At 48.4% G+C, this 27,900-nt stretch overlaps 1 protein-coding gene across 1 annotated transcript; it reads right to left on the reverse strand.

Annotated features, from left to right (window-relative positions):
- Positions 1-2,317: 2,317 nt before the first annotated feature.
- On the reverse strand, positions 2,318-3,640 carry LOC109767473 (uncharacterized). Its single transcript, XM_020326230.4, has 3 exons — positions 3,366-3,640; positions 3,198-3,276; positions 2,318-3,104 (listed from the first exon to the last, which is right to left on the reverse strand). Exons 1-3 carry the CDS (start codon positions 3,372-3,374, stop codon positions 2,725-2,727), a joined length of 468 nt encoding a protein of 155 aa, XP_020181819.1. The 5' UTR covers positions 3,375-3,640; the 3' UTR covers positions 2,318-2,724.
- Between the last annotated feature and the right edge of the window lie 24,260 nt (positions 3,641-27,900).

Raw genomic sequence — 27,900 nt, forward strand, 5'->3', positions numbered from 1 at the left:
TGATAGGAAACTCAAATACATGTGTGGATACATAGACAACACCATGTCCCTAGTAGGCCTCTAGTTGACTAGCTCGTTGATCAATAGATGGTTACGGTTTCCTGACCATGGACATTGGATGTCGTTGATAACGGGATCACATCATTAGGAGAATGATGTGATGGACAAGACCCAATCCTAAGCCTAGCACAAGATCGTGTAGTTCGTTTGCTCAGAGCTTTTCTAATGTCAAGTATCATTTCCTTAGACCATGAGATTGTGCAACTCCCGGATACCGTAGGAATGCTTTGGGTGTGCCAAACGTCACAACGTAACTGGGTGGCTATAAAGGTGCACTACGGGTATCTCCGAAAGTGTCTGTTGGGTTGGCACGAATCGAGACTGGGATTTGTCACTCCGTGTAAACGGAGAGGTATCTCTGGGCCCACTCGGTAGGACATCATCATAATGTGCACAATGTGACCAAGGAGTTGATCACGGGATGATGTGAGTTACGGAACGAGTAAAGAGACTTGCCGGTAACGAGATTGAACAAGGTATAGGGATACCGACGATCGAATCTCGGGCAAGTAACATACCGCTAGACAAAGGAAATTGAATACGGGATTGATTGAATCCCCGACATCGTGGTTCATCCGATGAGATCATCGTGGAACATGTGGGAGCCAACATGGGTATCCAGATCCCGCTGTTGGTTATTGACCGGAGAACGTCTCGGTCATGTCTGCATGGTTCCCGAACCCGTAGGGTCTACACGCTTAAGGTTCGATGACGCTAGGGTTATAGGGAAAGTATGTACGTGGTTACCGAATGTTGTTCGGAGTCCCGGATGAGATCCCGAACGTCACGAGGAGTTCTGGAATGGTCCAGAGGTAAAGATTTATATATGGGAAGTCCTGTTTTGGTCACCGGAAAAGTTTCGGGTGAAATCGGTAATGTACCGGGACCACCGGGAGGGTCCCGGGGGTCCACCAAGTGGGGCCACCAGCCCCAGAAGGCTGCGTGGGCCAAGTGTGGGAGGGGACCAGCCCCAGGTGGGCTGGTGCACCCCCCCCCCACCAAGGCCCAAGGCGCATGGGAGAGTGGGAGGGGGCAAACCCTAGGTCCAGATGGGCCTTAGGGCCCATCTAGTGGGGCGCCCCCCCTCTCCTCCCCTTGGCCGCCCCCCCCCTTGATGGGATCTAGGGCTGGCCGCCTCCTCTTGGGGGTGGAAACCCTAAGGGGGGCGCAGCCCCCTCCCCCCTATATATAGTTGAGGTTTGGGCTGCCCAAGACACACGAGAACGTCTCTCTTTCGGTGCAGCCCTACCCCTCTCCCTCCTCCTCCTCTCCCGCGGTGCTTGGCGAAGCCCTGCGGGATTGCCACGCTCCTCCACCACCACCACGCCGTCGTGCTGCTGCTGGATGGAGTCTTCCCCAACCTCTCCCTCTCTCCTTGCTGGATCAAGGCGTGGGAGACGTCACCGGGCTGCACGTGTGTTGAACGCGGAGGCACCGTTCTTCGATGCTTAGATCGGAATCAACCGCGATCTGAATCGCTACGAGTACGACTCCCTCATCCGCGTTCTTGCAACGCTTCCGCATCGCGATCTACAAGGGTATGTAGATGCACTCCCCTTCCCCTCGTTGCTAGATTACTCCATAGATTGATCTTGGTGATGCGTAGAAAATTTTGAATTTCTGCTACGTTCCCCAACACACGTGCCGCGGCGCGGATCTGTGCAGCCACGGGGAGAACCACGGGGCGGCGGCGCTGCAGCCCGATGGGGCGACATAGCGGCGGCCCGTTGCTCGATCGGTGGAGGGGCGCGCTGAACTCAGGGACAGAGCGGTGACGGCCGGCGTAGGTAGACGAGCAGGCCGACGCGCGGACGACGGCCGTGAGGGGCCGCCTGTCGCGTGAGGCCGTCGAGTTGGGGCGACGGGCGGGCAGACGCACGGACGACGGCCGTTAGGGGCCGCCGGGTCGGTGAAGAGGCCGGCCGGTCGCGCCGGTGTCGGAGTTGAGGCGCACGGGGCTCGGCGGCGGCAGGCGACACAAACCAATCAAGCATAGATCGAAAAACCAAAAAGAAAAACGCCGATCAAAACGGCCGGCAAGAGAGCGAAAAAACCCGAAGCAAGGGCTCGGGAAAAGACTCTCTAGGGCAGTCGGTCAACACGACCGGCGGACGAACCCTAGGTACGGGCGGCGCGGCCCCCGGCGGCGGTCATGGAGGCCGACCGCCCCGGGGGTGGCGCGCGAGTGCGGAAGCGGTGGGCGACGGCTAGGGTTTGGATTGGTTAGGCTGATACCATATTAGAAGGGAGAGAGATATTTGATGAAATAATTCAATGTATTGCTTGAGCCTCGTGGGCATATATATATAGAAGTACAATGATCAACTTGAAGTACAAGATAAGGCACGACTAAATCATAGTCTATCTTATACTTCCTAATAATCTTGTACTCAACAATTCCGTCCACCCTTTTCAATCTTGCTCAAACCACAACACTAGTACACTCTGAACTGAAGCCCTGAATTTACAGACAACAACTGCAGATGATTCCACAAGCTATGTACATGTACGTGCAGCTCAAGCAGCCAGCGCATCTCTTGCTTCATCGTAGTTCGCTTGATCAGTTCAGGATTTCTAAGCTTGTCCTGAACTTATTTTGAAATGAAAGCTTGTCCTGGACCAAGTCTTTGAGTCTCCCCGAGCTCTTCTCGTCGGCACCTTAGCTTACATTATGCTGCAACCGGGATCCTGTTGCTGTTGCTGATACGGAGCGTACGCGTAAGCAGGGCAGGACGGCATGGCGTTGTACTGGTGGTACGCGGGGTACGGGATCGGCGCGACCTCATTCTGATGGTAACCGCCGTTGCCCTTGGAGTCCTTGCCGCCGCCACCGTCGCTTCCGCCGTAGCCGTAGCCGTCCTTCTTCTTTTCTCCGCCGTACCCGTAGCCGTAGCCGCCATCTTTCTTCTTGTCATCGCCGGAAGAGATGCTGACGAGCTCGGCTTTGCCTAGGCTGCGCCGGAGCATCGTCGTCAGCGCGATCGGGTCGACGCCGTCGCCGACGATGATGATCTTGTCCCCCTCCAACGTCGCGGATGTCACGCCTGCAGAATTCATTCACCACCTCTCTGTGAGAACCAGCGAAGAGAAGAAGATAATTAAGCAACTGTTGGCCATGATGAGCGGCTTCTTCATACCTGCCATTCCAACAGCGGCCTTGAAGGCCTTCCTCCTGTTCCTCTCGCCATCCAACGGCAACTTGAGAACAATCTTTTGCTGCAGCAAGAGTGCCAAACACGTTCAGATCGACGCACAAAACTGAGCAATAGACACTAATAAAAAGTTTTGCTTCATTATCAACCAACCTTGACCATATTGCTTGGACAATGTTTCTCACAAGCTGTAGCCTTGTCTAGCTTGTCAGTAGAGTTGCCTTGTGCAATTTGACAGTGCAAGCTGAGCTAGTGCCTCTTATCAGAAGCAAGATACCCCGGGAGGCCTATTTATATGCAGACAGAGAGGAGAGGAGAGGACACACAAAGGAGGGAGAGAGGGTCAGAGGGAAGCAGCGCGGAAGGCTATAGAGACAGAAAGCTAACAAATGGAACATACCACCAATCAGCCAACAAAATGGTGGGAGAATAATTGGCATGCCTGGCACTGTGCCAAACGCCCAGCTCACCATGGACCCGGCGCTGCTGTTCCCGGAAGCTCAACGTCGAGTGATTGGCTGGTAGGCTCCGGTCGGTGCTAACTTGGTCCAGACGAAAGACATGTCTGGCTTGGTCAGTGACAAGTATACTACTCCAGTGTAGAGAGAGAAACAGAAAAGATCTTCCTCAGAGATCTGCTGGCACTAGCAGATTCAGTCTGTCGAGCTTATCGAATATGGAGGTCCTACTTAGTAGCTCATCATGGAACTCTTTAATGGTTTGGGTCGTTGTTGTGACTAGTTCGTCCAAGGAGATTTGTTAGGAAAGTCATTCCAAGAAAGAGACCAGTGACAATTTTCATCCTTGATTGCTCACAGAAGTGTTTGATATGTGCAGTGACAACTGTGCTGGGCGGTCGACTGGCATGTTCAGTATACATTATTATGCTGTGATTTGGATGCTGCTGTGTACGTTTTTCTCTGGTCAGCGATAGACTTGTCCTCTAGCATTCAAGGGGGGTGAAAGAGATGTACCGTGAAGGGAAAAATAAGAGACGTCGGAGGTGAAGATGGCGTGAAATCATAGTTCACCGGCCTCCGGTTTGGTGCAATTGTGACACCGTACATCATGTTTTCCAATCAAATTTGCACGCCTGACAGAATCCGAAGGGCTCACGCCTGACAGAATCCAACGCATCAAGATCAGGCAAAGATCAAGGGTCTTATGGCTTCGTGTGGGTGATGCTAATTCTCGGCTGTTTCACATCAAGGCCAACGGGAGACGCCGCTGCAATTATATTCCCCTTTTGCAGACCGATCATGGCCAATTCACCACCCAAGCTGACAAGCATGCTGAGCTTCACAAGCACTTCTCTGCCATCATTGGCTCAGTTAAAGCAAGGAACCAATTGTCGAAGGCGCCTTGGACCTTCCCAGACTTGACCTTTCCTCCCTGGATGCCCAGAGGAGGAAATTAAAGCGGCAGTTTTTGGTCTACCTTCTAGTAAGGCGCCTGGGCCGGACGGTTTCACCGCTGATTTTTTCAAGCACTGCTGGGAGGTGATTAAGCATGATCTTACTGCGGCCATATGTCAGTTCTTCAACCTTCGCGGTAATCATTGGCACATGTTGAATTCGGCTCACATTACTCTTCTGCCCAAATTCAATGAGGCTTCTCGCATCAAGGAGTTCCGCCCCATCAGTCTCATGCACTCTGTCGGAAAGATTGTTTGCAAGATGTTGTCCATCCGCCTGGCTCCGTTCCTATCAGTGTTGATCCCTCCCAGAGCGCTTTCATCAAGACTCGCAGCATCCATGACAACTTCTTGTTTGTCAAGAATGCCGTCCGGAAATTACACTCTGTCAACGATCCTGCTCTACTTCTGAAGCTTGACATCGCTGGTGCCTTCGACAACGTTTCCTGGTCCTACATGCTCGAGCTTATGCCACGACTTGGCTTTGGGAGTAGGTGGTGCGACATGGTCTCGCTGCTTTGGAGCTCCTCGTCTTCCCGTGTTATGGCGAATGGCGAGCTTGGCCAGCCCTTCTCCCACCGGTGTGGTCTACGCCAAGGTGACCCTCTCTCACCCATGCTCTTTACTCTCGCCGTCGCTCCACTACATTGGCTTTTTGCGCGTGCTGCCTCTTCTGGAGCCTTGTCCCCGATCAAGTTACCCCCCTCCCAACTTCGGGTTAGTCTTTATGCCGATGACGCGGCTCTGTTCATCGCCCCCAACGAGGCGGACATCCTCCTCACAAAACACATCCTCTCCAGCTTTGGCATTGCTTCAGGCCTTGTCTGTAACATTAGTAAGAGTGGCATCTACCCCATCTCCTGTGAACACATAAACCTAGAATCACTTCTACAACACTTCCCCGTGCCTGTGCTTCAATTCCCCTGTCGATACCTTGGTCTCCCTCTCCACTATAAGAACATCACCAGGGCTGACATCCAACCTATTCTGGACAAGTTGGCTTCCAAACTTCAACGTTGGCGCGGCAAGCTCATGTCTGGGGACGCTCGTCTGCGACTTATTAACTCCGTGCTCTCCGCCATTCCGGTGTACTTAATCACCATCTTTAAGCTTGGTGCTTGGGCCATCAAGCAAATCGACAAGCTACGGCGGAACTTCCTGTGGCGCTCCCGGCCGGAGGCAGACAAGGGCATTGCTCTGGTCAACTGGTCCACGGTATGCCGCCCGAAATACCTTGGGGGTCTTGGTGTGATTGATCTGAAGCGGTTTGGAAGGGCGCTGCGGCTTAGGTGGAAGTGGCTCGAGTGGCGGGACCAGAACAGGCCTTGGGTTGGCTCTCCCACTCCCTGTGACCGAGATGACGAGGCTCTGTTTGCTGCTGCTACAAATATCACTGTGGGCAATGGTTCATGGGCTCGCTTCTGGCAAGACCGATGGCTTCATGGTGAGGCGCCTTGTCAACTAGCACCTGACGTCTTCCGTCTCTGCTACAGGAAGAATTTCTCAGTGGCACAGGGTCTCGCAGACCAGCGCTGGTTGTCGAGTTTGCATCGCATATCCACTGAGCCTGAGCTTCGTCAATTCACCTTTCTTTGGACAAAGCTGCGGCACTTTGTTCTGGACCCGAACAGGGAAGATAGTATCTCTTGGAACCGCACTGTCTCGACGACATACACTGCCAGATCGGCATATCACGCTCAATTTCTTGGTTCTGCACCGGTTGCTAATTACGACAAGTTGTGGAAGGCCAAGGTCGAGGGCAAATGCAGGTTCTTCTTCTGGCTTTTCCTCAAGGGCAAAATTCTGACCAACGACAACTTGGCAAGGCGTGCACTCCCGCACAATCCGAGGTGCAATCTCTGCGATCAGGAAGAAGAATCTGCCTTCCATCTTATCCTGCAATGCCCCTTTGCACGCTCTGTGTGGCACCTGATGGAGAACTTCCATTCTGCTCCTGGACTGGCCACGGCTGCCATGCATGCCACCTCTATCATCTCTTGGTGGAATGATGTAATCTGCCCCCTTGGCAAGAAGACCACTACCACGGCCATTTACACCTGCTGGAATATCTGGAAGGAACGAAATATACGCGTATTCGAGCATAAGACTCTTGCTGAGCAGGGTGTGCTTCTCCTCATCAACCAGGAAATTCTTCAACCTATGCTTTCATCTCACTGGCTTAGTGATGTTGAGAACCAGCCAGAACCTGAGCCAGACTAGACTTTCTACCTTTTTGTAATGCTGTGTTGTAAGAACTATTTGTTTTACTTTTCTCCGGCTTAATATATAGGCAGTGACCTGCCAGTTCCTAAAAAAAAAAAAAATCTCCCAACCGGCTATTTCAAAAAAGGTTTACGAGAAATATGATATTATGTTCCTTGTGAAATCCCAGAAAACGAAATCTAGTTGCAACTTGTAAAAATTCAGAAAACATACAAAAAAAGACAAATGTAGCAAAACGTTAACGTGGATGCTGCATTCCGTGACAAACTCACTAGCACTTCACGTCAGATTGTTATTCGCTATTCGCTTATTTCCGTGGAGAATCGATCGACGGCGTTGGTAAGCCTGTACAGAGTCACCAGTAGCTGAACTCGCACATAGTGGTCTTGTGGTGAACGCACTAATGGCATCTGACAGGGATATCCGCTTGTATAATTATAAATTTGTGTAAGCACTACGTCTAGAGTGTCCAGCTTAATCAACCTGTAGTAGTAGTGAACTACTGATAGCAACCGCGCAGTAAGTTTTGGTAACACCCCACTCATTCCTGGATCGGCATCCAGTTCCAGCCAAAGCACTCCTAGGGCTCCTTTGATTCAAAGGAATTTCATAGGATTTTTGAAGGGTTAGAATCTTTAGGATTTTTATTTACATTGGTCATTTGATTCATAGGATTGAATTCTATAGGAATTTTTTCTATGGAATCATATGTACTAGATTTCAGTGGAATATAGCATCCACTCCAACTTCTATTTTCGCTTTCTTGTTTTTACTGCGACATCAAACACTCTGTGCTAATTCTATGGAATTCAAGTGGACATGCCACTCCAATCTTTTATTTTTTCTATTCCTGCATTTTAAGAATCTTACGAATCAAAAAGGGCCTTAACCAAGAAGTTCTTGAGAAATGAATTTACATATAAGAAGATGCATCTTATTAGTATTTGATACGTAGGAATTTCCATCGTATTAAACTAGGGTGTTATAATTGTGTCTTGTACTGAGCATGTAGTTTTGTGCCTTTCTCCAACTTAAGTTTTTTTGGCTTTCTCAACGTAAAACTTATTAATCTTAGAGTATCTACATCCATGTCTACCTAATTTGATCCCTCAAATGTTCGCGGGCGCATCGTGTCAGTGTCCTGGCACGTCCGCTTTCACCCTCACATTCTCTAAGCAAAACCATCACAGCCCACATTTTCAGCCCCTACTTTCTCTCTCTGCATGAGACAATTTATCGAACATGTTATGTGCAGCCACAACGGCAAGTCGGCGGCGGCCGTGCTTGCGCGTGCTAGCTAGCCAGCACGCAGAGCAGCACCGGCCAGCCGCGGCTGTGCACGCACGCATGCGGCCCGCACAAGGCTGCTGCTGCACGCGCGGCAGGCCAGCCTGCACGTGGGCGTGAGCAGCACGCGACGTGCGGCGCATGGACGCCACAGACGCGAGCAACAGGCGGCGCGCGGTGGCCAACCAGCCTGCACGCCGGCAGGCAGGACGCGGCGGCCACGGACGCGACCAGCAGACGCAAGCGCGGCCAATCAGCTTGCACGCCGGCGCGTGACCAGCCGGCATGCACACAAGGACCAGCACGCGGCGCGCGGCGGCCACGGCCGCGAGCACACAAGCGCGGCCAGCCGGCAGCCGGCTAGCACGCGGCGCGCGGTGGCCACAGACGCGAGAAGCGCACACGTGGCCGGCCAGCACGCAGTGCGCGTCCGACCGCCACCTCCGCCAACACCGTCGTGACCTGCCTCCTCCGTCTATGCCGGATCCAGCCGCCTGCTCCACCCACGCGAGAGCCGTCGCGACGCAGCGCCTCCTCCGCCCGCACTGTTACCTGCTCCAAGCGACAGAGAGACTAGAGAGGAAGGAGGACTAGGTGACTGCAAGTGGGACCGTGTGGGTGTGGAGCAGGCTGCCTGGGCGTGACCGACCCCCTCGTATTGCCTCTAGATTTGCTATTGATTTGAGGTATGCCCGGTCAGTTCAGAGGTTTAAGGAGGAAGTAGGGGCGCAATTGGGTTTTTTTTTTTGACCGAGCACTAATCAGGAGATGTTTCAAATGTTGAGGGAGGAAATAGGGGTACTGTTGTAGATGCTTTTATGGGACAACGAAAATTTGTCGAAAGTGATGTGTGCATAACATAATAAATTGATTTTGATTAGTTGCTGATAATCATTATCAACATTAAAATACGATCACTTTATAGCGCTTTCTTAGTTTAGACGACGTAGCTCAACATCCTTTGTTATCACTAAATAATTTGCTCCAGCTGTCTCATAATCTAAAATACTTTACTTCACACATTATTGTGTTTTCATGCGGAACGATCGTCTGGTGGTTCACGAGTCTTCAACTGAAAAACCATACCGTAGCAAGCCCCAAAATCCTACAGTTTCCGCTCCTGCCACTCAATTTTCTCTGTTTTCTTGTTCCCGGTTACTTTCAAGTACTTCTACCCGGTATTACTGGCCGCCCTGTGATGAATGAGTGAGCTTGCTAAGCTAACCATGTCCGTTTGTCTGTTCGAAACCGCCGATAATCCTTTTATAGTACCACCGAGCTCCATTTCTTGTGAGACTATCTTTATTACACTAGTGAAAAAAGTGTTAGCCACAACTTTCGTTGGTGGCGCGTCAGTTTTCATCAGCGCCAACACTATCATTTTTAAATAGTGTCGGCGTCTGCATATTTGATACGACATTGATACGACCATACCGCTGGCGTAGAATTTTTCTTTCACGATATTGATATTTCCTGATTTTTTTTTCCTGTTTGCGACCGTTTTCTACCATTAGGCTCATGGAAACACTATCACAGTTCTAACTGCCCTGTCCAATAAAAAACACTAAATTCGATTCATCTATTCACATCTTTTCACCTTCTTCATCCCCCCTTCTCGACCAGCGCCGCTGCCGCCGCCACCTCCACCTCCCAACCACGCCGCTCTTCACTGCCGAAACTGCGCGGCCACCGCGAACTCCGGCAAGGAGGTGAGATCTCCTCTCTTCCCCTCGCGGATCTTCTTCCCCTCTCCAAGCGTCTCCCTCCGGTGGAGGATTTGGGCCAGAAAATTTCTTTTGATAGATGGAGTACATGATTCGTTGATATATGAATGGATATGATGGCTCTTTGATAGATGGACGGATGGATGGATAGTGCTAGTTTTTTTATATTAGTACTGTGATATTTAGTAGAAATTGATTTATTAGTATTGTGTTTTATTAGTAGAAATTAATTTATTAGATATATGATATTGGCAGTGCCTTTTACATTGGCATTGGCATTGGTTTATTAGGTAACAAATTAGGTAAATGATATTTACTAGAGAGCTAAATGCACTGGAGGTCCTAAAAATTTCGTTGTTGTATCACTTTAGTCCTATTTCTTTGAAAATGCACCTTCAGGTCCCAATTCTTTAGTAAGTGGTTCACTCGAGATCCTTTTCTTCACTAGCGCTCGCTGACCTGCCCGCGTGGTGCGTTGACCCACGCCACATCGACATCGAGGCTGCTCTTTTTTTAACAGAAAAACTCTTAGAAACACTTCTTCACATTCCCGGGTCCCTGGCTCTATTTCTTCCCCAAATCTCCCACTCTCTCTCCCGTACCCTAACCCTAGCCATGGCCGACACTTCAAGCTCCTCGGCAGGGAAGCAGTTGAAGAAGAGGAGCATGGTAGTGTGTTGTCGGCGCCGCTGCCAGCGCAAGCTCCAATTTCGTCTGGTATGTTGCCACGCGGAGGAAATCGTCGTCGTCGCCGCCGCCGATCGCCTCCAGTGTCGCTAGAGTAGCCTCGAAAGAGGAGATGGGGCGCCACTAAGAGGGGAATAGATCGGGGGGGGGGGGCTTATTGCAAAGTTTCTCGCCTGGCTGTTGGGCCCTCTGTCGACGTGGCATGGGTCAACACGCCACGCGGGCAGGTCAGCGACCCCTAATTAAGAAAAGGACCTCGGATGAACCACTTACTAAAGAATTGGGATCTAAAGGTGCATTTTAAAAGAAATAGGACTAAAGTGACACAACGACGAAACTTTTAGGACCTCCAGTGCTTTTAACTCTTTACTAGAAATTGATTTATTACTACTGTGATTTATTAATAAAAATTGATATATTATGTAGATGATATTGCCATTGCCATGGGCATTGGTTTTAGTCGATGCATATCGTTACAGATTACTACTATAATTTATTATGTGTATAATCTTTATATTGTACTATGTTAGTGCACAATTAAACTTAGTGTTCAATATGTTTTGTGTAGAATGGATCAAGAACCACCATATCGGCTGTGCAAGTCAAGGTGCCGGACCAGCCTTTGTACTTCCATGTTGTTCGCAATCTACTTCCAGCCTAGTTTTAGTCCTGCAGCGGTAACAAATTATATGAACCTTCTAACAGTTTTTTGTTGTTGCTATTTCCACTAATGCATTGTGTGTGTGTGTGTGTGTGTGTGTTTTGTTTTTTTTTCCTTACAGATTGTCTCATGCAATGTGAGACTTGAAGGAAATATGCCCTAGAGGCAATAATAAAGTTGTTATGTATATTTCCTTATATCATGATAAATATTTGTTATTCATGCTAGAATTGTATTAACCGAAAACTTAGTACATGTGTGAATACATAGACAAACAAAGTGTCACTAATATGCCTCTACTTGACTAGCTCATTAATCAAAGATGGTTAAGTTTCCTAGTCATGGACAAAGAGTTGTCATTTGATGAACGGGATCACATCATTAGAGAATGATGTGATTGACTTGACCCATCCGTTAGCTTAGCACTATGATCATTTAGTTTATTGCTATTGCTTTCTTCATAACTTATACATGTTCCTATTACTATGAGATTATGCAACTCCCGAATACCGGAGGAACACTTAGTGTACTATCAAACGTCACAACGTAACTAGGTGACTATAAAAATGCTCTACAGGTGTCTCTGATGGTGTTTGTTGAGTTGGCATAGATCGAGATTAGGATTTGTCACTCCGATTGTCGGAGAGGTATCTCTGGGCCCTCTCGGTAATGCACATCAGTATAAGCCTTGCAAGCAATGTGACTAATGAGTTAGTTGCGGGATGATGCATTACTAAACGAGTAAAGAGACTTGCCGGTAACGAGATTGAACTAGGTATTGAGATACCGACGATCGAATCTCGGGAAAGTAACATACTGATGACAAAGGGAACAACGTATGTTGTTATGCGGTCTGACCGATAAAGATCTTCGTAGAATATGTAGGAACCAATATGAGCATCCAGGTTCCGCTATTGGTAATTGACCGGAGATGAGTCTCGGTCATGTCTATATAGTTCTCGAACCCATAGGGTCCGCACGCTTAACGTTCGGTGACGATCGGTATTATGAGTTTATGTGTTTTGATGTACCGAAGGTAGTTCGGAGTCCCGGATATGATCACGGACATGACGAGGAGTCTGAAAATGGTCGAGACATAAAGATTGATATATTGGAAGGCTATGTTTGGACATCGGAAGGGTTCCGAATGAGTTCGGGCATTTATCGGAGTACCGAGGGGTTACCAGAACCCCCCTAGGGAGTCAATGGGCCTTATTGGGCCTTAGTGGGAGAGAGGAGGAGGCGGCCAAGGTGGAGGGCGCGCCCCCCAAGCCCAATCCGAATTGGGTGGGGGCCGGCCCCCCTTTCCTTCCCTCTCTCTCCCCCTTCCTTTCTCTCCAACTCCAACTAGGGAAGGGGGAATCCTACTCCCACTGGGAGTAGGACTCCCCCCTTGGGCGCGCTATGAGAGGGCCGACCCTCCCCTCCTCCACTCCTTTATATACGGGGGACGGGGGCACCCCATAGACACACAAGTTGATTGTTTAGCCGTGTGCGGTGCCCCCTCCACAGATTTCCACCTCGGTCATATCGTTGCAGTGCTTAGGCGAAGCCCTGCGCCGGTAGCTTCATCATCACCGTCATCACGCCGTCGTGCTGACGAAACTATCCCTCGACCTCAGCTGGATCTAGAGTTCATGGGACGTCACCGAGCTGAACGTGTGCAGATCGCGGAGGTGTTGTACCTTTGGTGCTAGCATCGTTCGGATCATGAAGACGTACGACTACATCAACCACATTGTCATAACGCTTCCGCTTTCGGTCTACGAGGGTACGTGGACATCACTCTCCCTTCTCGTTGCTATGCGTCACCTAGATGGATCTTGCGTGTGCGTAGGAATTTTTTTGAAATTACTGCGTTACCCAACAGTGGTATCAGAGTCAGGTCTATGCGTAGATGTTATATGCACGAGTAGAACACAAAGAATTGTGGGTGATAATAGTCATACTGATTACCAGCATGTCATACTTTGATTCGGCGGTATTATTGGATGAAGCGGCTCAGACCGACATTACGCGTACGCTTATGCGAGACTGGTTCTACCGACGTGCTTCGCACACAGGTGGCTAGTGGGTGTCTGTTTCTCCAACAATAGTTGAATCGAGTGTGACTACGCCCGGTCCTTGTTGAAGGTTAAAACAACAAACTTGACAAAACATCGTTGTGGTTTTGATGCGTAGGTAAGAACGGTTCTTGCTAAGCCCGTAGCAGCCACGTAAAACTTGCAACAACAAAGTAGAGGACGTCACTTGTTTTTGCAGGGCTTGCTGTGATGTGATATGGTCAAGACGTGATGATATATAAATTATTGTATGAGATGATCATGTTTTGTAACAGTTATCGGCAACTAGCAGGAGCCATATGGTTGTTGCTTTATTGTATGAAATGCAATCGCCATGTAATTGCTTTACTTTATCACTAAGCGGTAGCGATAGTCGTAGAAGCAGTAGTTGGCGAGACGACAACGATGCTTCGATGGAGATCAAGGTGTCAAACCGGTGACGATGGTGATCATGACGGTGCTTTGGAGATGGAGATCAAAGGCACAAGATGATGATGGCCATATCATATCACTTACGTGATTGCATGTGATGTTTATCTTTTTATGCACTTATTTTGCTTAGTACGACGGTAGCATTATAAGATGATCTCTCATTAAATTTCAAGGTACAAGTGTTCTCCCTGAGTATGCACCGTTGCTACAGTTCGTCGTGCCGAGACACCACGTGATGATCGGGTGTGATAAGCTCTACGTTCACATACAATGGGTGCAAGCCAGTTTTGCACATGCAGAATACTCGGGTTAAACTTGACGAGCCTAGCATATGCAGATATGGCCTCGGAACACTGAGAGCGAAAGGTCGAGCGTGAATCACATAGTAGATATGATCAACATAGTGATGTTCACCATTGAAAACTATTCCATCTCACGTGATGATCGGACATGGTTTAGTTGATATGGATCACGTGATCACTTAGATGATTAGAGGGATGTCTATCTAAGTGGGAGTTCTTAAGTAATATGATTAATTGAACTTTAATTCATCATGAACTTAGTACCTGATAGTATTTTTCATGTCTATGTTGTTGTAGATAAATGGCCCCGTGTTGTTTTTCCGTTGAATTTTAATGCGTTCCTAGAGAAAGCTAGGTTGAAAGATGATGGTAGCAATTACACGGACTGGGTCCGTAACTTGAGGATTATCCTCATTGCTGCACAGAAGAATTACGTCCTGGAAGCACTGCTAGGTGCAAGACCCGCTGCAGGAGCAACGCCGGATGTTGTGAACGCCTGGCAGAGCAGACCTGATGACTACTTGATAGTTCAGTGTGCCATGCTTTACGGCTTAGAACCGGGACTTCAACGATGTTTTGAACGTCATGGAGCATATGAGATGTTCCAGGAGTTGAAGTTAATATTTCAAGCAAATGCCCGGATTGAGAGATATGAAGTCTCCAATAAGTTCTACAGCTGCAAAATGGAGGAGAATAGTTCTGTCAGTGAGCATATACTCAGAATGTCTGGGTACCACAATCACTTGACTCTAATCTTCCAGTTGATAGTGTCATTGACAGAGTTCTTCAATCACTGCCACCAAGCTACAAGAGCTTCGTGATGAACTATAATATGCAAGGGATGGATAAGATGATTCCTGAGCTCCTCGCAATGCTGAAAGCTACGGAGGTAGAAATCAAGAAGGAGCATCAAGTGTTGATGGTCAACAAGACCACCAGTTTCAAGAAAAAGGGTAAAGGGAAGAAGGGGAACTTCAAGAAGAACGGCAAGCAAGTTGCTGCTCAAGTGAAGAAGCCCAAGTCTGGACCTAAGCCTGAGACTGAGTGCTTCTACTGCAAAGGGACTGGTCACTGGAAGCGAAACTGCCCCCAAGTATTTGGCGGAGAAGAAGGATGGCAAAGTGAAAGGTATATTTGATATACATGTTATTGATGTGTACCTTACTAATGCTCGCAGTAGTGCCTGGGTATTTGATACTGGTTCTGTTGCTAATATTTGCAACTCGAAACAGAGGCTACGGATTAAGCGAAGATTGGCTAAGGACGAGGTGACGATGCGCGTGGGAAATGGTTCCAAAGTCGATGTGATCGCCGTCGGCACTCTACCTTTACATCTACCTTCGGGATTAGTTTTAGACCTGAATAATTGTTATTTGATGCCAGCGTTAAGCACGAACATTATATCTAGATCTTGTTTGATGTGAGATGGTTATTCATTTAAATCAGGGAATAATGGTTGTTCTATTTATATGAATAATATCTTTTATGGTCATGCACCCTTGATGAGTGGTCTATTTTTACTAAATCCTGATAGTAGTGATACACATGTTCATAGTATTGAAGCCAAAAGATATAAGTTTAATAATGATAGTGCAACTTATTTATGGCACTGCCGTTTAGGTCATATTGGTGTAAAGCGCATGAAGAAACTCCATTCTGATGGGATTTTGGAATCACTTGATTATGAATCACTTGATGCTTGTGAACCATGCCTCATGGGCAAGATGACTAAGACTCCGTTCTCCGGAACAATGGAGTGAGCAGCAGACTTGTTGAAAATAATACATACTGATGTATGCGGTCCGATGAGTGTTGATGCTCGCGGCAGGTATCGTTATTTTCTGACCTTCACAGATGATTTGAGCAGATATGGGTATATCTACTTGATGAAACATAAGACATTTGAAAAGTTCAAAGAATTTCAGAGTGAAATGGAAAATCATCGTAACAAGAAAATAAAGTTTATACGATCTATCATGGAGGAGAATATTTGAGTTACGAGTTTGGTCTTCATTTGAAACAATGCGGAATAGTTTCGCAACTCACGCCACCCGGAACACCACAACGTAATGGTGTGTCTGAACGTCCTAATCGTACTTTATTGTATATGGTGTGATCTATGATGTCTCTCACTGATTTACCGCTATCATTTTGGGGTTATGCTTTAGAGACGGCTGCATTCACGTTAAATAGGGCACCATCTAAATCCATTGAGATGACACCATATGAACTGTGGTTTGTCAAAAAACCCAAGTTGTCGTTTCTTAAAGTTTGGGGCTGCAATGCTTATGTGAAAAAGCTTCAACCTGATAAGCTCGAACCCGAATCGGAGAAATGTGCCTTCATAGGATACCCAAAGGAGACTGTTGGGTACACCTTCTATCACAGATCCGAAGGCAAGATATTCGTTGCTAAGAATGGATCCTTTCTAAAGAAGGAGTTTCTTTCGAAAGAAGTGAGTGGGAGGAAAGTAGAACTTGACGAGGTAATTGTACCTACTCCCTTATTGGAAAGTAGTTCATCACAGAAATCAGCTCCAGTGATTCCTACACCAGTAAGTGAGGAAGCTAATGATGATGATCATGAAACTTCTGATCAAGTTACTACCGAACCTCGTAGGTCAACCAGAGTAAGATCTGCACCAGAGTGGTACAGTAATCCTGTTCTGGAGGTCATGTTACTTGACCATGACGAACCTACGAACTATGAGGAAGCGATGATGAGCCCAGATTCCGCAAAATGGCTTGAGGCCATGAAATCTGAGATGGGATCCATGTATGAGAACAAAGTGTGGACTTTGGTTGACTTGCCCGATGATCGGCAAGCCATAGAGAATAAATGGATCTTCAAGAAGAAGACTGACGCTGACGGTAGTATTACTGTCTACAAAACTCGACTTGTTGCGAAAGGATTTCGACAAGTTCAAGGAGTTGACTACGATGAGACCTTCTCACCCGTAGCAATGCTTAAGTCCGTCCGAATCATGTTAGCAATTGCCGCATTCTATGATTATGAAATTTGGCAAATGGATGTCAAAACTGCATTCCTTAATGAATATCTTAAAGAAGAGTTGTATATGATGCAACCAGAAGGTTTTGTCGATCCAAAAGGTGCTAACAAAGTGTGTAAGCTCCAGCGATCCATTTATGGATTGGTGCAAGCCTCTCGGAGTTGGAATATACGCTTTGATAGTGTGATCAAAGCATATGGTTTTATACAGACTTTTGCAGAAGCCTGTATTTACAAGAAAGTGAGTGGGAGCTCTGTAGCATTTCTGATATTATATGTGGATGACATATTGTTGATCGGAAATGATACTGAATTTCTGAATAGCATAAAAGGATACTTGAATAAGAATTTTTCAATGAAATACCTCGGTGAAGCTGCTTATATATTGGGCATCAAGATCTATAGATATAGATCAAGACGCTTAATTGGACTTCCACAAAGCACATACCTTGATAAAGTTTTGAAGAAGTTCAAAATGGGTCAAGCAAAGAAAGGGTTCTTGCCTGTGTTACAAGGTGTGAAGTTGAGTCAGACTCAATGCCCGACCACTGCAGAAGATAGAGAGAAAATGAAAGTCATTCCCTATGCTTCAGCCATAGGTTCTATCATGTATGCAATGTTGTGTACCAGACCTGATGTGTGCCTTGCTATTAGTTTAGCAGGGAGGTACCAAAGTAATCCAGGAGTGGATTACTGGACAGCGGTCAAGAACATCCTGAAATACCTGAAAAGGACTAAGGATATGTTTCTCGTTTACGGAGGTGACAAAGAGCTCGTCATAAATGGTTATGTCGATGCAAGCTTTGACACTGATCCGGATGACTCTAAGTCACAAACCGGATACGTATGTTTATTAAATGGTGGAGCTGTCAGTTGGTGCAGTTCCAAGCGGAGCGTCGGGGCGGGATCTGCGTGTGAAGCGGAGTACATAGCTGCGTTCGGAAGCAGCAAATAAAGGAGTCTGATGAAGGAGTTCATATCCGATCTAGGTGTCATACCTAGTGCATCGGGTCCAATGAAAATCTTTTGTGATAATACTGGTGCAATTGCCTTGCCAAAGGAATCCAAATTTCACAAGAGAACCAAGCACATCAAGAGACGCTTCAATTCCATCCGCGACCAAGTCAAGGAGGGAGACATGGAGATTCGCAAGATACATACGGATCTGAATGTTGCAGACCCGTTGACTAAGCCTATCTCACGAGCAAAACATGATCAACACCAAGACTCCATGGGTGTTAGAATCATTACAATGTAATCTAGATTATTGACTCTAGTGAGAGTCGGAGACTGAAGGAAATATGCCCTAGAGGCAATAATAAAGTTGTTATTCATATTTCCTTATATCATGATAAATGTTTATTATTCATGCTAGAATTGTATTAACCGGAAACTTAGTACATGTGTGAATAGATAGACAAATAGAGTGTCACTAGTATGCCTCTACTTGACTAGCTCGTTAATCAAAGATGGTTAAGTTTCCTAGCCATGGACAAAGAGTTGTCATTTGATGAACGGGATCACATCATTAGAGAATGATGTGATTGACTTGACCCATCCGTTAGCTTAGCACTATGATCGTTTAGTTTATTGCTATTGCTTTCTCCATAACTTATACATGTTCCTATGACTATGAGATTATGCAACTCCCGAATACCGGAGGAACACTTAGTGTCCTATAAAGATGTTCTACAAGTGTCTCCGATGGTGTTTGTTGAGTTGGCATAGATCGAGATTAGGATTTGTCACTCCGATTGTCGGAGAGGTATATCTGGGCCCTCTTGGTAATGCACATCACTATAAGCCTTGCAAGCAATGTGACTAATGAGTTAGTTGCGGGATGATGCATTACGGAACGAGTAAAGAGACTTGCCGGTAATGAGATTGAACTAGGTATTGAGATACTGACGACCGAATCTCGGGCAAGTAACATACCAATGACAAAGGGAACAACGTATGTTGTTATGCAGTTTGACCGATAAAGATCTTTGTAGAATATGTAGGAACCAATATGAGCATCCATGTTCCGCTATTGGTTATTGACCGGAGATGAGTCTCGGTCATGTCTACATAGTTCTTGAACCCGTAGGGTCTGCACGCTTAATGTTCGGTATTATGAGTTTATGTGTTTTGATGTACCGAAGGTAGTTCGGAGTCCCGGATATGATCACGGACATGAGGAGGAGTGCTACCTCCTGAGCATGCGTTGGTTTTCCCTTGAAGAGGAAAGGGTGATGCAGTAAAGTAGCGTAAGTATTTCCCTTAGTTTTGAGAACCAAGGTATTAATCCAGTAGGAGACTACACGCAAGTCCCTCGTACCTGCACAAACAATCAAGAACCTTGCAACCAACGCGATAAAGGGGTTGTCAATCCCTTCACGGCCACTTGCATAAGTGAGATCTGATAAAGATAATAAGATAAATATTTTTGGTATTTTTGTGGTATAGATTGGAAAGTAAAGATTGCAAAATAAATGGCGACAGAAATAGCTAGTTGACGGGAGATTAATATGATGGAAAATAGACCCGGGGGCCATAGGTTTCACTTGTGGCTTCTCTCAAGATAGCATAATCTACGGTGGGTGAACAAATTACTGTCTAGCAATTGATAGAAAAGTGCATATTTATGAGAATATCTAGGCATGATCATGTATATAGGCATCACATCTGTGATAAGTAGACCGAAACGATTCTGTATCTACTACTATTACTCCACACATCGACCGCTATCCAGCATGCATCTAGAGTATTAAGTTCATAAGAACAGAGTAACGCATTAGGCAAGATGACATGATGTAGAGGGATGAACTCAAGCAATATGATATAAACCCCATCTTTTTATCCTCGATGGCAACAATACAATACGTGCCTTGCTGCCCCTGCTGTCACTGGGAAAGGACACCGCAAGATTGAACCCAAAGCTAAGCACTTCTCCCATTGCAAGAAAGATCAATCTAGTAGGCCAAACCAAACTGATAATTCGAAGAGACTTGCAAAGATATTAAATCATGCATATAAGAATTCAGAGAAGAATCAAATATTGTTCACACTACATGAATCGGGTAATTTGCCGTCTGTGCCCTACAGACGGCAAAAACCTAAAAACAGACGGCAAAGAGTTTGCCGTCTGTAGGCTGACGGCAAAGTCAGATGGCAAAGCTAAGTCGGCAAAAAGTACTTTGCTGTCAGCTTTTTGTCGGGCTGACAGCAAAGATTTTGCCGTCAGCCAATCTTTCTTTGCCATCAGCCGAACAAATAACAGACGGAAAAGAAAATCATCTTTGCCGTCAGCCAAAAATGCATCTTTGCTGTAAAGCAGAAAGAACACGGAGGACAAAGCATATTTTTTTATTTATAAAAAAACTGAACAAACAGTCCAATTGCAGATGCCAGATGGTCAAACGCTTAGACAAAATCATCACTTGCGGGTTCTTTTTCTGATATTCGTTCGTTTATGCGGCGTTTTAGTAGTCTGATGCCAATCATCTTTAAGTATACATAAAAATGGTTTCATTGCAGAGAGATTATAGAGGGGGTCAAACAAAAAAATTACAGCGGGTGCCCAGCCGGCGCGGCACGGCGGAGCCACGCCATTGCCGGCGCGGCCAGCAGTGGGTGGCCGGCGCGGCCAGCGGTGGCCGGCGCATCACGGATTGCGGAGGCCGTTGAGGCACGATGCGCCGCGCGCGGGGCCGACCGAGGACGGGGTCGGGTCCAGCGAGTTGACGAGGCGGGGCCGTCGGGGGACGGGCGGGGCAGTGGCCGGCGGAGCCCTGCAGGAGCGAATCCGAATAGGCCGGGGACGGTGGAGGCCTGCGGGGGCGACGGGGCCAGGGACGGGCCCGGCGGCGCCGGGGCGAATTGTGCGACGGGGCGCAGACGCGTGCGTGCGGGGGCTCCAGGGCGAGGAGGCCTGCAGGGGCGCCGGGGAGCGGGGCCGGGGCCGCCGGCGCTGGGGGCGAAGCGGCAAGGGGTCGAGGCACCGGCGCCGGGGTACTCTGGATCGGGAGCACGAGCGGCAGGTTCGTGAGAGACAGAGAGAGAGAGATGCGTATGAGAGAGAGGGAGCTCAAGGGAGAAGGAGAGAGGAGATGGGAGTCGGGGGTGGTGGCAGGTCTGGTCGTGGGTGGGGGCGGGTAGGGTCGTGGGGGCGCGTGCGTTGTGGGTTAGTGGGTTGGTGCGGGCATGCGTCCGATGTTCGTAGGATGTGCGTCTATGATTTTGCCAAGTCATCGATCCGTGTGTCGATCCGCGTGATGTGCTTTCTCTTTGCCGTCTGCAAAAAAAAAGATAGACAACAAAGAGCTTACTTTGCCGTCAGCCAAAACAAACACAGACGGCAAAGATTCTTTGCCGTGTGCCAAAAAAAATACAAACGGCAAAGAATATTTGCCGTGTGATTTTTTTGCAGACGGCAAAGTGAGCTCTTTGCCGCCTGTCTTTTTTTTCAGACGGCAAAGTCTATTTTGCCGTTAGGTTTTCTTTGTCGTCTACTGATGATGGCAAACCTTTTCTTTGTCATCTGCCCGACGAAAAGCTGACAGCAAAGACGCCCCCTGACGGCAAAATAGATGTTTCCCGTAGTGTCATAGATAATCTTGATCATAAACCCACAATTCATCGGATCTCGACAAACACACCGCAAAAAGAATTACATCGAATAGATCTCCAAGAGAATCGAGGAGAACTTTGTATTGAGATCCAAAGAGAGAGAAGAAGCCATCTAGCTAATAACAATGGACCCGAAGGTCTATGGTAAACTACTCACACATCATCGGAGAGGCTATGGTGTTGATGTAGAAGCCCTCCGTGATCGATTCCCCCTCCGGCGGAGCGCCGGAAAAAGCCCCAAGATAGGATCTCACGGGTACAGAATGTTGCGGCGGTGGAAATATTGTTTCGTCGTGCTCCTAGATGTTTTCAGGTTATATGAGTACATATAGGTGAAAGAAGTAGGTCGGTGGAGCCACGAGGGACCCATGAGGGTGGGGGTGATGAAGCTATGTACCTAGGGTAGGGTTATAGGCCTGACCTAGACACCCTCCCCAAGGACATCACCCTAAAGTCAGAAGCATTTGAAGGGTACCATCATCCACTCGACCAGAAACATTCCACTCGGAAGAATCACTGTCACTCGACCGTAACAGAAACCACTCGACATACAGAAGATCTAAAGTCACTCTGCACAGCAACGGTCGGGCGTTTACTCATAGACTTAATGATCATTTATAGCACTTTACTACGGACGTTACCTGTAACGCTCCCTCTTATGTACATTGAACTCCTTGTAACGTGGGCTGGCCGGGGTCCTGGCGCACTCTATATAAGCCACCCCCCTCCACTAGCACAAGGGTTCGCACCCATGTAACACACACACGCATAATCCAGTCGACCGCCTCCGGGCACCGAGACGTAGGGCTATTACATCCTCCGAGAAGGGCCTGAACTCGTAAAACTCGTGCGTACAACTTTGCCATAGCTACGATCTTGCCTCCTCATACCTACCCCCATTCTACTGTCAGTCTTAGACCCACGATAGTTGGCGCCCACCGTGGGGCAGGTGTCTTAGCGACTTTTTGGTGAAGTTGCATTTTCTCCGATTCCCATCATCATGGTTTCCAGCGGTGGATTGGCCGAGGGCCGCGAGATCCGTCTCGGCGCGCTCGTCTTCGCCGCCAACGACTCCGCCTGGCTTTAGGAAGCTCCACTCGACGTCGAGGCGCTCCCCGTCCACGGGGCGACGCACTTTCGCGCGTGCGTCCGCGGCGTCCTTCTCCGGCAGCCGTCGACCCAGTATCGGTCGGCTCCTGTGGTGTCCTCGCTCCCCGCTGTCCGCCGGCGCAAGCGTTCCGGTCGGTCGCGGCTCCAGCGGTGGGTGAGACAAGCGGTGGCCCGTCAGTCGGCCACCCCACAAGTCGCGGCAATCGAGCCCGACGAAACTCTCTACGGCCTGTTCGACCTGTTGATTGGCTCCTTCGAGACCGCATCCAAGTGCAACAGCAGCGATCCCGCGGCGGAAGTTCTGATGGTCAATGGACCGCACAGTCCTCCTGGCTTCCCCCGCGACGACAGTGGCGATGGCGGCGGCGATCCGTCGCGTGTTCACGAGGAGTACCGCCCCGAGCCCCTTTCCTCACAGCAGAGGGAAGAACTTCGCCGCCGCAATATGGATGCACTTCACACTCCTATCGTTGGAGAAACCCCTGAGGCCCGGGCCTTGGAGGAGGCGCGCCTGGCCAACTTGGCTGAGCGCACTCGACTGGAGAACCTCCAGAACACACTCGATGAGCGTGCTCGGTAGCGGATCCCAGAATCCAGTCGATAGCAGCTTTTTTCGCCTCAAACTCAGGTATACCGAACTCCGATTCAGAATCTCACAGCTGCAGCCCGAATAGCAGAGTCGATTCAGCCTTCCCAGTCGGAAGCTAGCAGAGGTTTGATGCAGATCCGGGCTTTACTCCGGGCAGCGGGAGAGCAGAACACAATAGTATCTCAGTCACGGAATAGGATTCATAGCCGATCTGTGATGGCAGACACAGTTCAGTCGGCTCACAACCCAAGATCGCCCCCGCGGTGCGAGGGACGTGGAGACTGGCGAGATCAGTACAGAAACCGTGAGCAGTATGATCACCGACTCGACCACGATGACCTTCGTCGAGTGCCCACACCTCCCCCGAGGAGTGGGTCATATGTGCCTCGGCAGCACGATGACAGACGCCCTCACAGTGGTGGGTGAAGAATTCCAGTCGACCCCAGAGAGCCGGGCTTTGATGCGAGATCTATTCTCGTTCAAGGTCTGGTTGACAGGAACAGAGCACACAGAGAAGGCCATGACAGAGATTATCCGACTGGCAGCAGAGTGCACGTTTCAGGTCCAGAGTGTTTCATCAGAGCCATCAGGGTTGCAGTGATTCCTCCCTACTTCAGGTTGGCGACTGGAGTCAGCAAGTTCACTGGAGAGTCCAAGCCTGACAGTTGGCTTGAGGACTACCGAGTGGCTGTATAGATCGGTGGCGGCAATGCTGAAGTGGCCATGAAGCACCTTCCTCTGATGTTGGAAGGCTCGGCCAGAGCATGGTTGAATCAGTTAGCACCTGGCAGCATATATAGTTGGGAGGACTTGCCCGAGTGTTTGTTAGAACCTTTGAAGGTACATGCAAACGACCAGCAGGGTTAACAGAACTACAGTCCTGCGTGCAAAAACCGAATGAGACATTGAGAGATTATATCCAGAGATGGATCACATTGCACCATACAGTGGAGAATGTGTCAGATCACCAAGCAGTTTGCGCCTTCAAGGAGGGTGTTAAGTATCGTGAGTTGAATCTGAAATTCGGTCGAATAGGAGATATGTCCCTGACTCGGATGATGGAGATTGCCACCAAGTATGCTAATGGTGAAGAGGAAGACTGACTCCGGAGTGGCAAGCACAAAACAGTCGCCCAGGAAACCGGAGGAGGGAATTCCAATCGGAAGCAGAAGCGCAAGGCCGAACCAGCTGCTCCTGGTGAGGCTTTAGTTGTGGCTCAAGGAAAGTTCAAGGGGAAGCCCAAAGGGCCCTGGAACCCCAAGAAGGTGAAGGATCAAGACGGAAATGATGTGTTGGATTTGCCCTGTCACATTCACATCAAGAAGGATGAAGAGGGTAATATGATTTACCCTAAACACACCACTCGACAGTGTCGGCTCCTGATCCAGCAGTTCCGAGAGAAACAACCCAAGGAGAAGGAAAAGGAGTCGGATAAGGGTGAGGATAAGGAAGAAGATGATGATGGATTTCCCAACTTCAATTCCACTCTGATGATTTTCACTGATGTTGAAAGCAAAAGTCGACTGAAAGTTATCAACAGAGAGGTGAACATGGTTGCTCCGGCAACACCAACTTATTTGAAGTGGTCCCAGACTGCCATCACATTCGACCAGTCTGACCATCCAGCACGTATAGCCACCCCTGGGAGGCAAGCGCTGGTGGTCGACGCAGTTGTTGAAGGCACTCGACTGACTAAAGTGCTGATGGATGGTGGTAGTGGCCTGAATATTATGTACGCTGAGACCTTGAAGGGAATGGGCATTCCGATGTCCAAGCTTAGTGAAAGCAATATGGGTTTCCATGGCGTTATACCTGGCAAGAAGGATGAATCACTCGGCCAGATCGGCCTTGATGTGGTTTTCGGTGATTCCAAGAATTATCGCAAAGAGAAGTTGACATTTGAAGTAGTGGATTTCCAGAGTGCTTATCATGCTATTCTGGGTAGGCCTGCCTATGCACGTTTCATGGCTCGACCATGTTACGTGTACCTCAAGTTGAAAATGCATGGTCCCAAAGGAGTGATCACTATCACTGGCAATCGGCAGAAGGCAGAAGAGTGCTTCCAGAAGGGCTCAAAAATCGCTGATGCACAAATGGCAGCAGTCGAAATGCAAGAATACCGGAAGAATGCAGATCTGAGTGATTTGCTGCGCTCCAAGAAGCCTGCCACTGATTCTGCATTTCAGTCGTCCGGTGAAACCAAGCTGGTTCACATTTACCTGATCGATCCTAATGCTGCTCCTACTCATATTTCAACTTCACTCGACAGCAAATACGAAGAAGCGCTCATCTAGTTCCTCCGTGAGAACTGGGACATCTTTGCATGGAAGCCTTCTGACATGCCGGGTGTACCCAGGGGACTGGCTGAGCATCGTTTGCGAGTCGACACAAAAGTAAAACCAGTCAAGGAACATCTTCGACGGTCCGCCGTACAGAAGAGAAAAGCAATTGGTGAGAAAGTGGCTCGGCTCCTGGCAGCTAAGTTCATCCAAGAAATTTACCACTCCGAGTGGCTCGCCAATGTTGTCATGGTCCCCAAGAAGGACGACTCACTTTGCATGTGCATTGACTTCAAGCATATCAACCGGGCCTGCCCGAAAGATCATTTTCCTCTCCCCCGCATCGACCAAATTGTCGACTCGACTGCGGGGTGTGAGCGATTGTCTTTTCTGGACGCCTATTCCGGGTATCATCAGATCCGACTGTATGGACCCGATGAGATAAAAACGGCTTTCATCACTCCATTCGGATGCTTCTGGTATGTCACCATGCCATTCGGCCTAAAGAACGCCGGAGCCACATTCATGAGGATGATTCAGAAGTGCCTGCTCACTCAAATCAGTCGGAATGTGGAAGCATACATGGACGACATTGTGGTCAAGTCACGTAAAGGTTCCGACCTGTTGGCTGACCTCGCTGAAACTTTTGCCAACCTCAGAAGGTATGATATCAAGCTTAATCCATCAAAGTGCACATTCGGAGTTCCTGGCAGAAAATTACTCGGTTTCCTCATTTCCGAATGAGGGATCGACGCTAACCCAGAGAAATTTGGTGCTATACTCCGGATGAAACGCCATGTGCGTGTGCATGATGTCCAGAAGCTTACTGGTTGTTTGGCCGCCTTGAGTCGATTCATTTCTTGCCTCGGTGAAAAGGCATTGCCTCTTTACCGACTGATGAAGAAATCTGATAAGTTCGAGTGGACTCCTGAAGCTGATGCAGCGTTTGCAGAACTCAAAGCCCTGCTTTCCACCCAGCCGGTGCTCACTGCCCCAATCAGCAAAGAGCCTTTACTGCTTTATATTGCAGCCACTGGACAAGTTGTCAGTACAGTACTCACGGTCGAGCAGGAAGAAGAAGGAAAAGCCTATAAAGTTCAGCGCCCAGTATACTATGTTTCTGAAGTTCTGACTCCATCCAAGCAAAGATATCCACATTATCAGAAGCTTGTTTATGGGATTTACATGACCACGAAGAAGGTTGCACACTATTTCTCTGATCACTCCATTACAGTCGTCAGCGACGCACCATTGTCAGAGATCCTGAACAACAGAGATGCAACTGGTCGAGTGGCAAAGTGGGCAATTGAACTCCTTCCCTTGGATATCAAGTTTGAGGCAAAGAAAGCTATCAAGTCCCAAGCAATAGCAGATTTCCTCGCCGAGTGGGTTGAACAGCAACTGCCGACTCAGGTCCACTCGGAGCATTGGACCATGTTCTTCGATGGATCCAAGATGTTGAATGGTTCCGGTGCTGGGGTGGTATTAGTATCCCCCCAAGGTGACAAACTCAGTTATGTTCTCCAGATTCATTTTGACTCCTCCAACAACGAAGCTGAATATGAAGCACTGTTGTACGGGTTGCATATGGCCATTTCACTCGGCGTCTGTCGCCTCATGGTCTACAGTGACTCGGATTTGGTGGTCAATCAAGTAATGAAGGAGTGGGACGTCAGAAGCCCAGCCATGACTGGCTATTGTAATGCAGTGAGAAAGTTAGAGAAGAAGTTTGAGGGGTTAGAGCTCCATCACATACCCCGACTGAAAAATCAAGCAGCCGATGATCTGACGAAGATAGGTTCCAGGAGGGAAGCCATTCCCAGCAATGTGTTTTTGGAGCATATTCACACACCTTCAGTTCAGGAAGATCCTTTCACAGAAGAACCCCCACAACCAAAGAGTGCCACTGATCCGACTAAAGTCGAAGTCCCAGCCGTGGTCGACTTGATCATGGAGGTTTTGGTCATCACTCCCGACTGGACAGTACCATATATCGCGTACATTCTTAGAAAGGAACTCCCAGAGGATGAAGAAGAGGCTCGACACATCGTCCGTCGATCCAAAGCCTTTACTGTGATAAGAGGACAGTTGTTCAGAGAAAGTGTGACTGGAGTCTGCCAGAAATGCATAACACCAGAAGAAGGTTGAGTGATCCTCAATGACATCCACTCGGGGACCTGTGGTCACCATGCGTCCTCTCGGACCATTGTGGCCAAAGCATACCGAGCGGGATTTTATTGGCCACGAGCAAATGAGATGGCAAAAGAAATAGTCGACAAATGTGAAGGTTGCCAGTT

This window comes from Aegilops tauschii, chromosome 5 (genome assembly GCF_002575655.3).
Source record: "Aegilops tauschii subsp. strangulata cultivar AL8/78 chromosome 5, Aet v6.0, whole genome shotgun sequence".
Lineage (NCBI taxonomy): Eukaryota > Viridiplantae > Streptophyta > Magnoliopsida > Poales > Poaceae > Aegilops > Aegilops tauschii.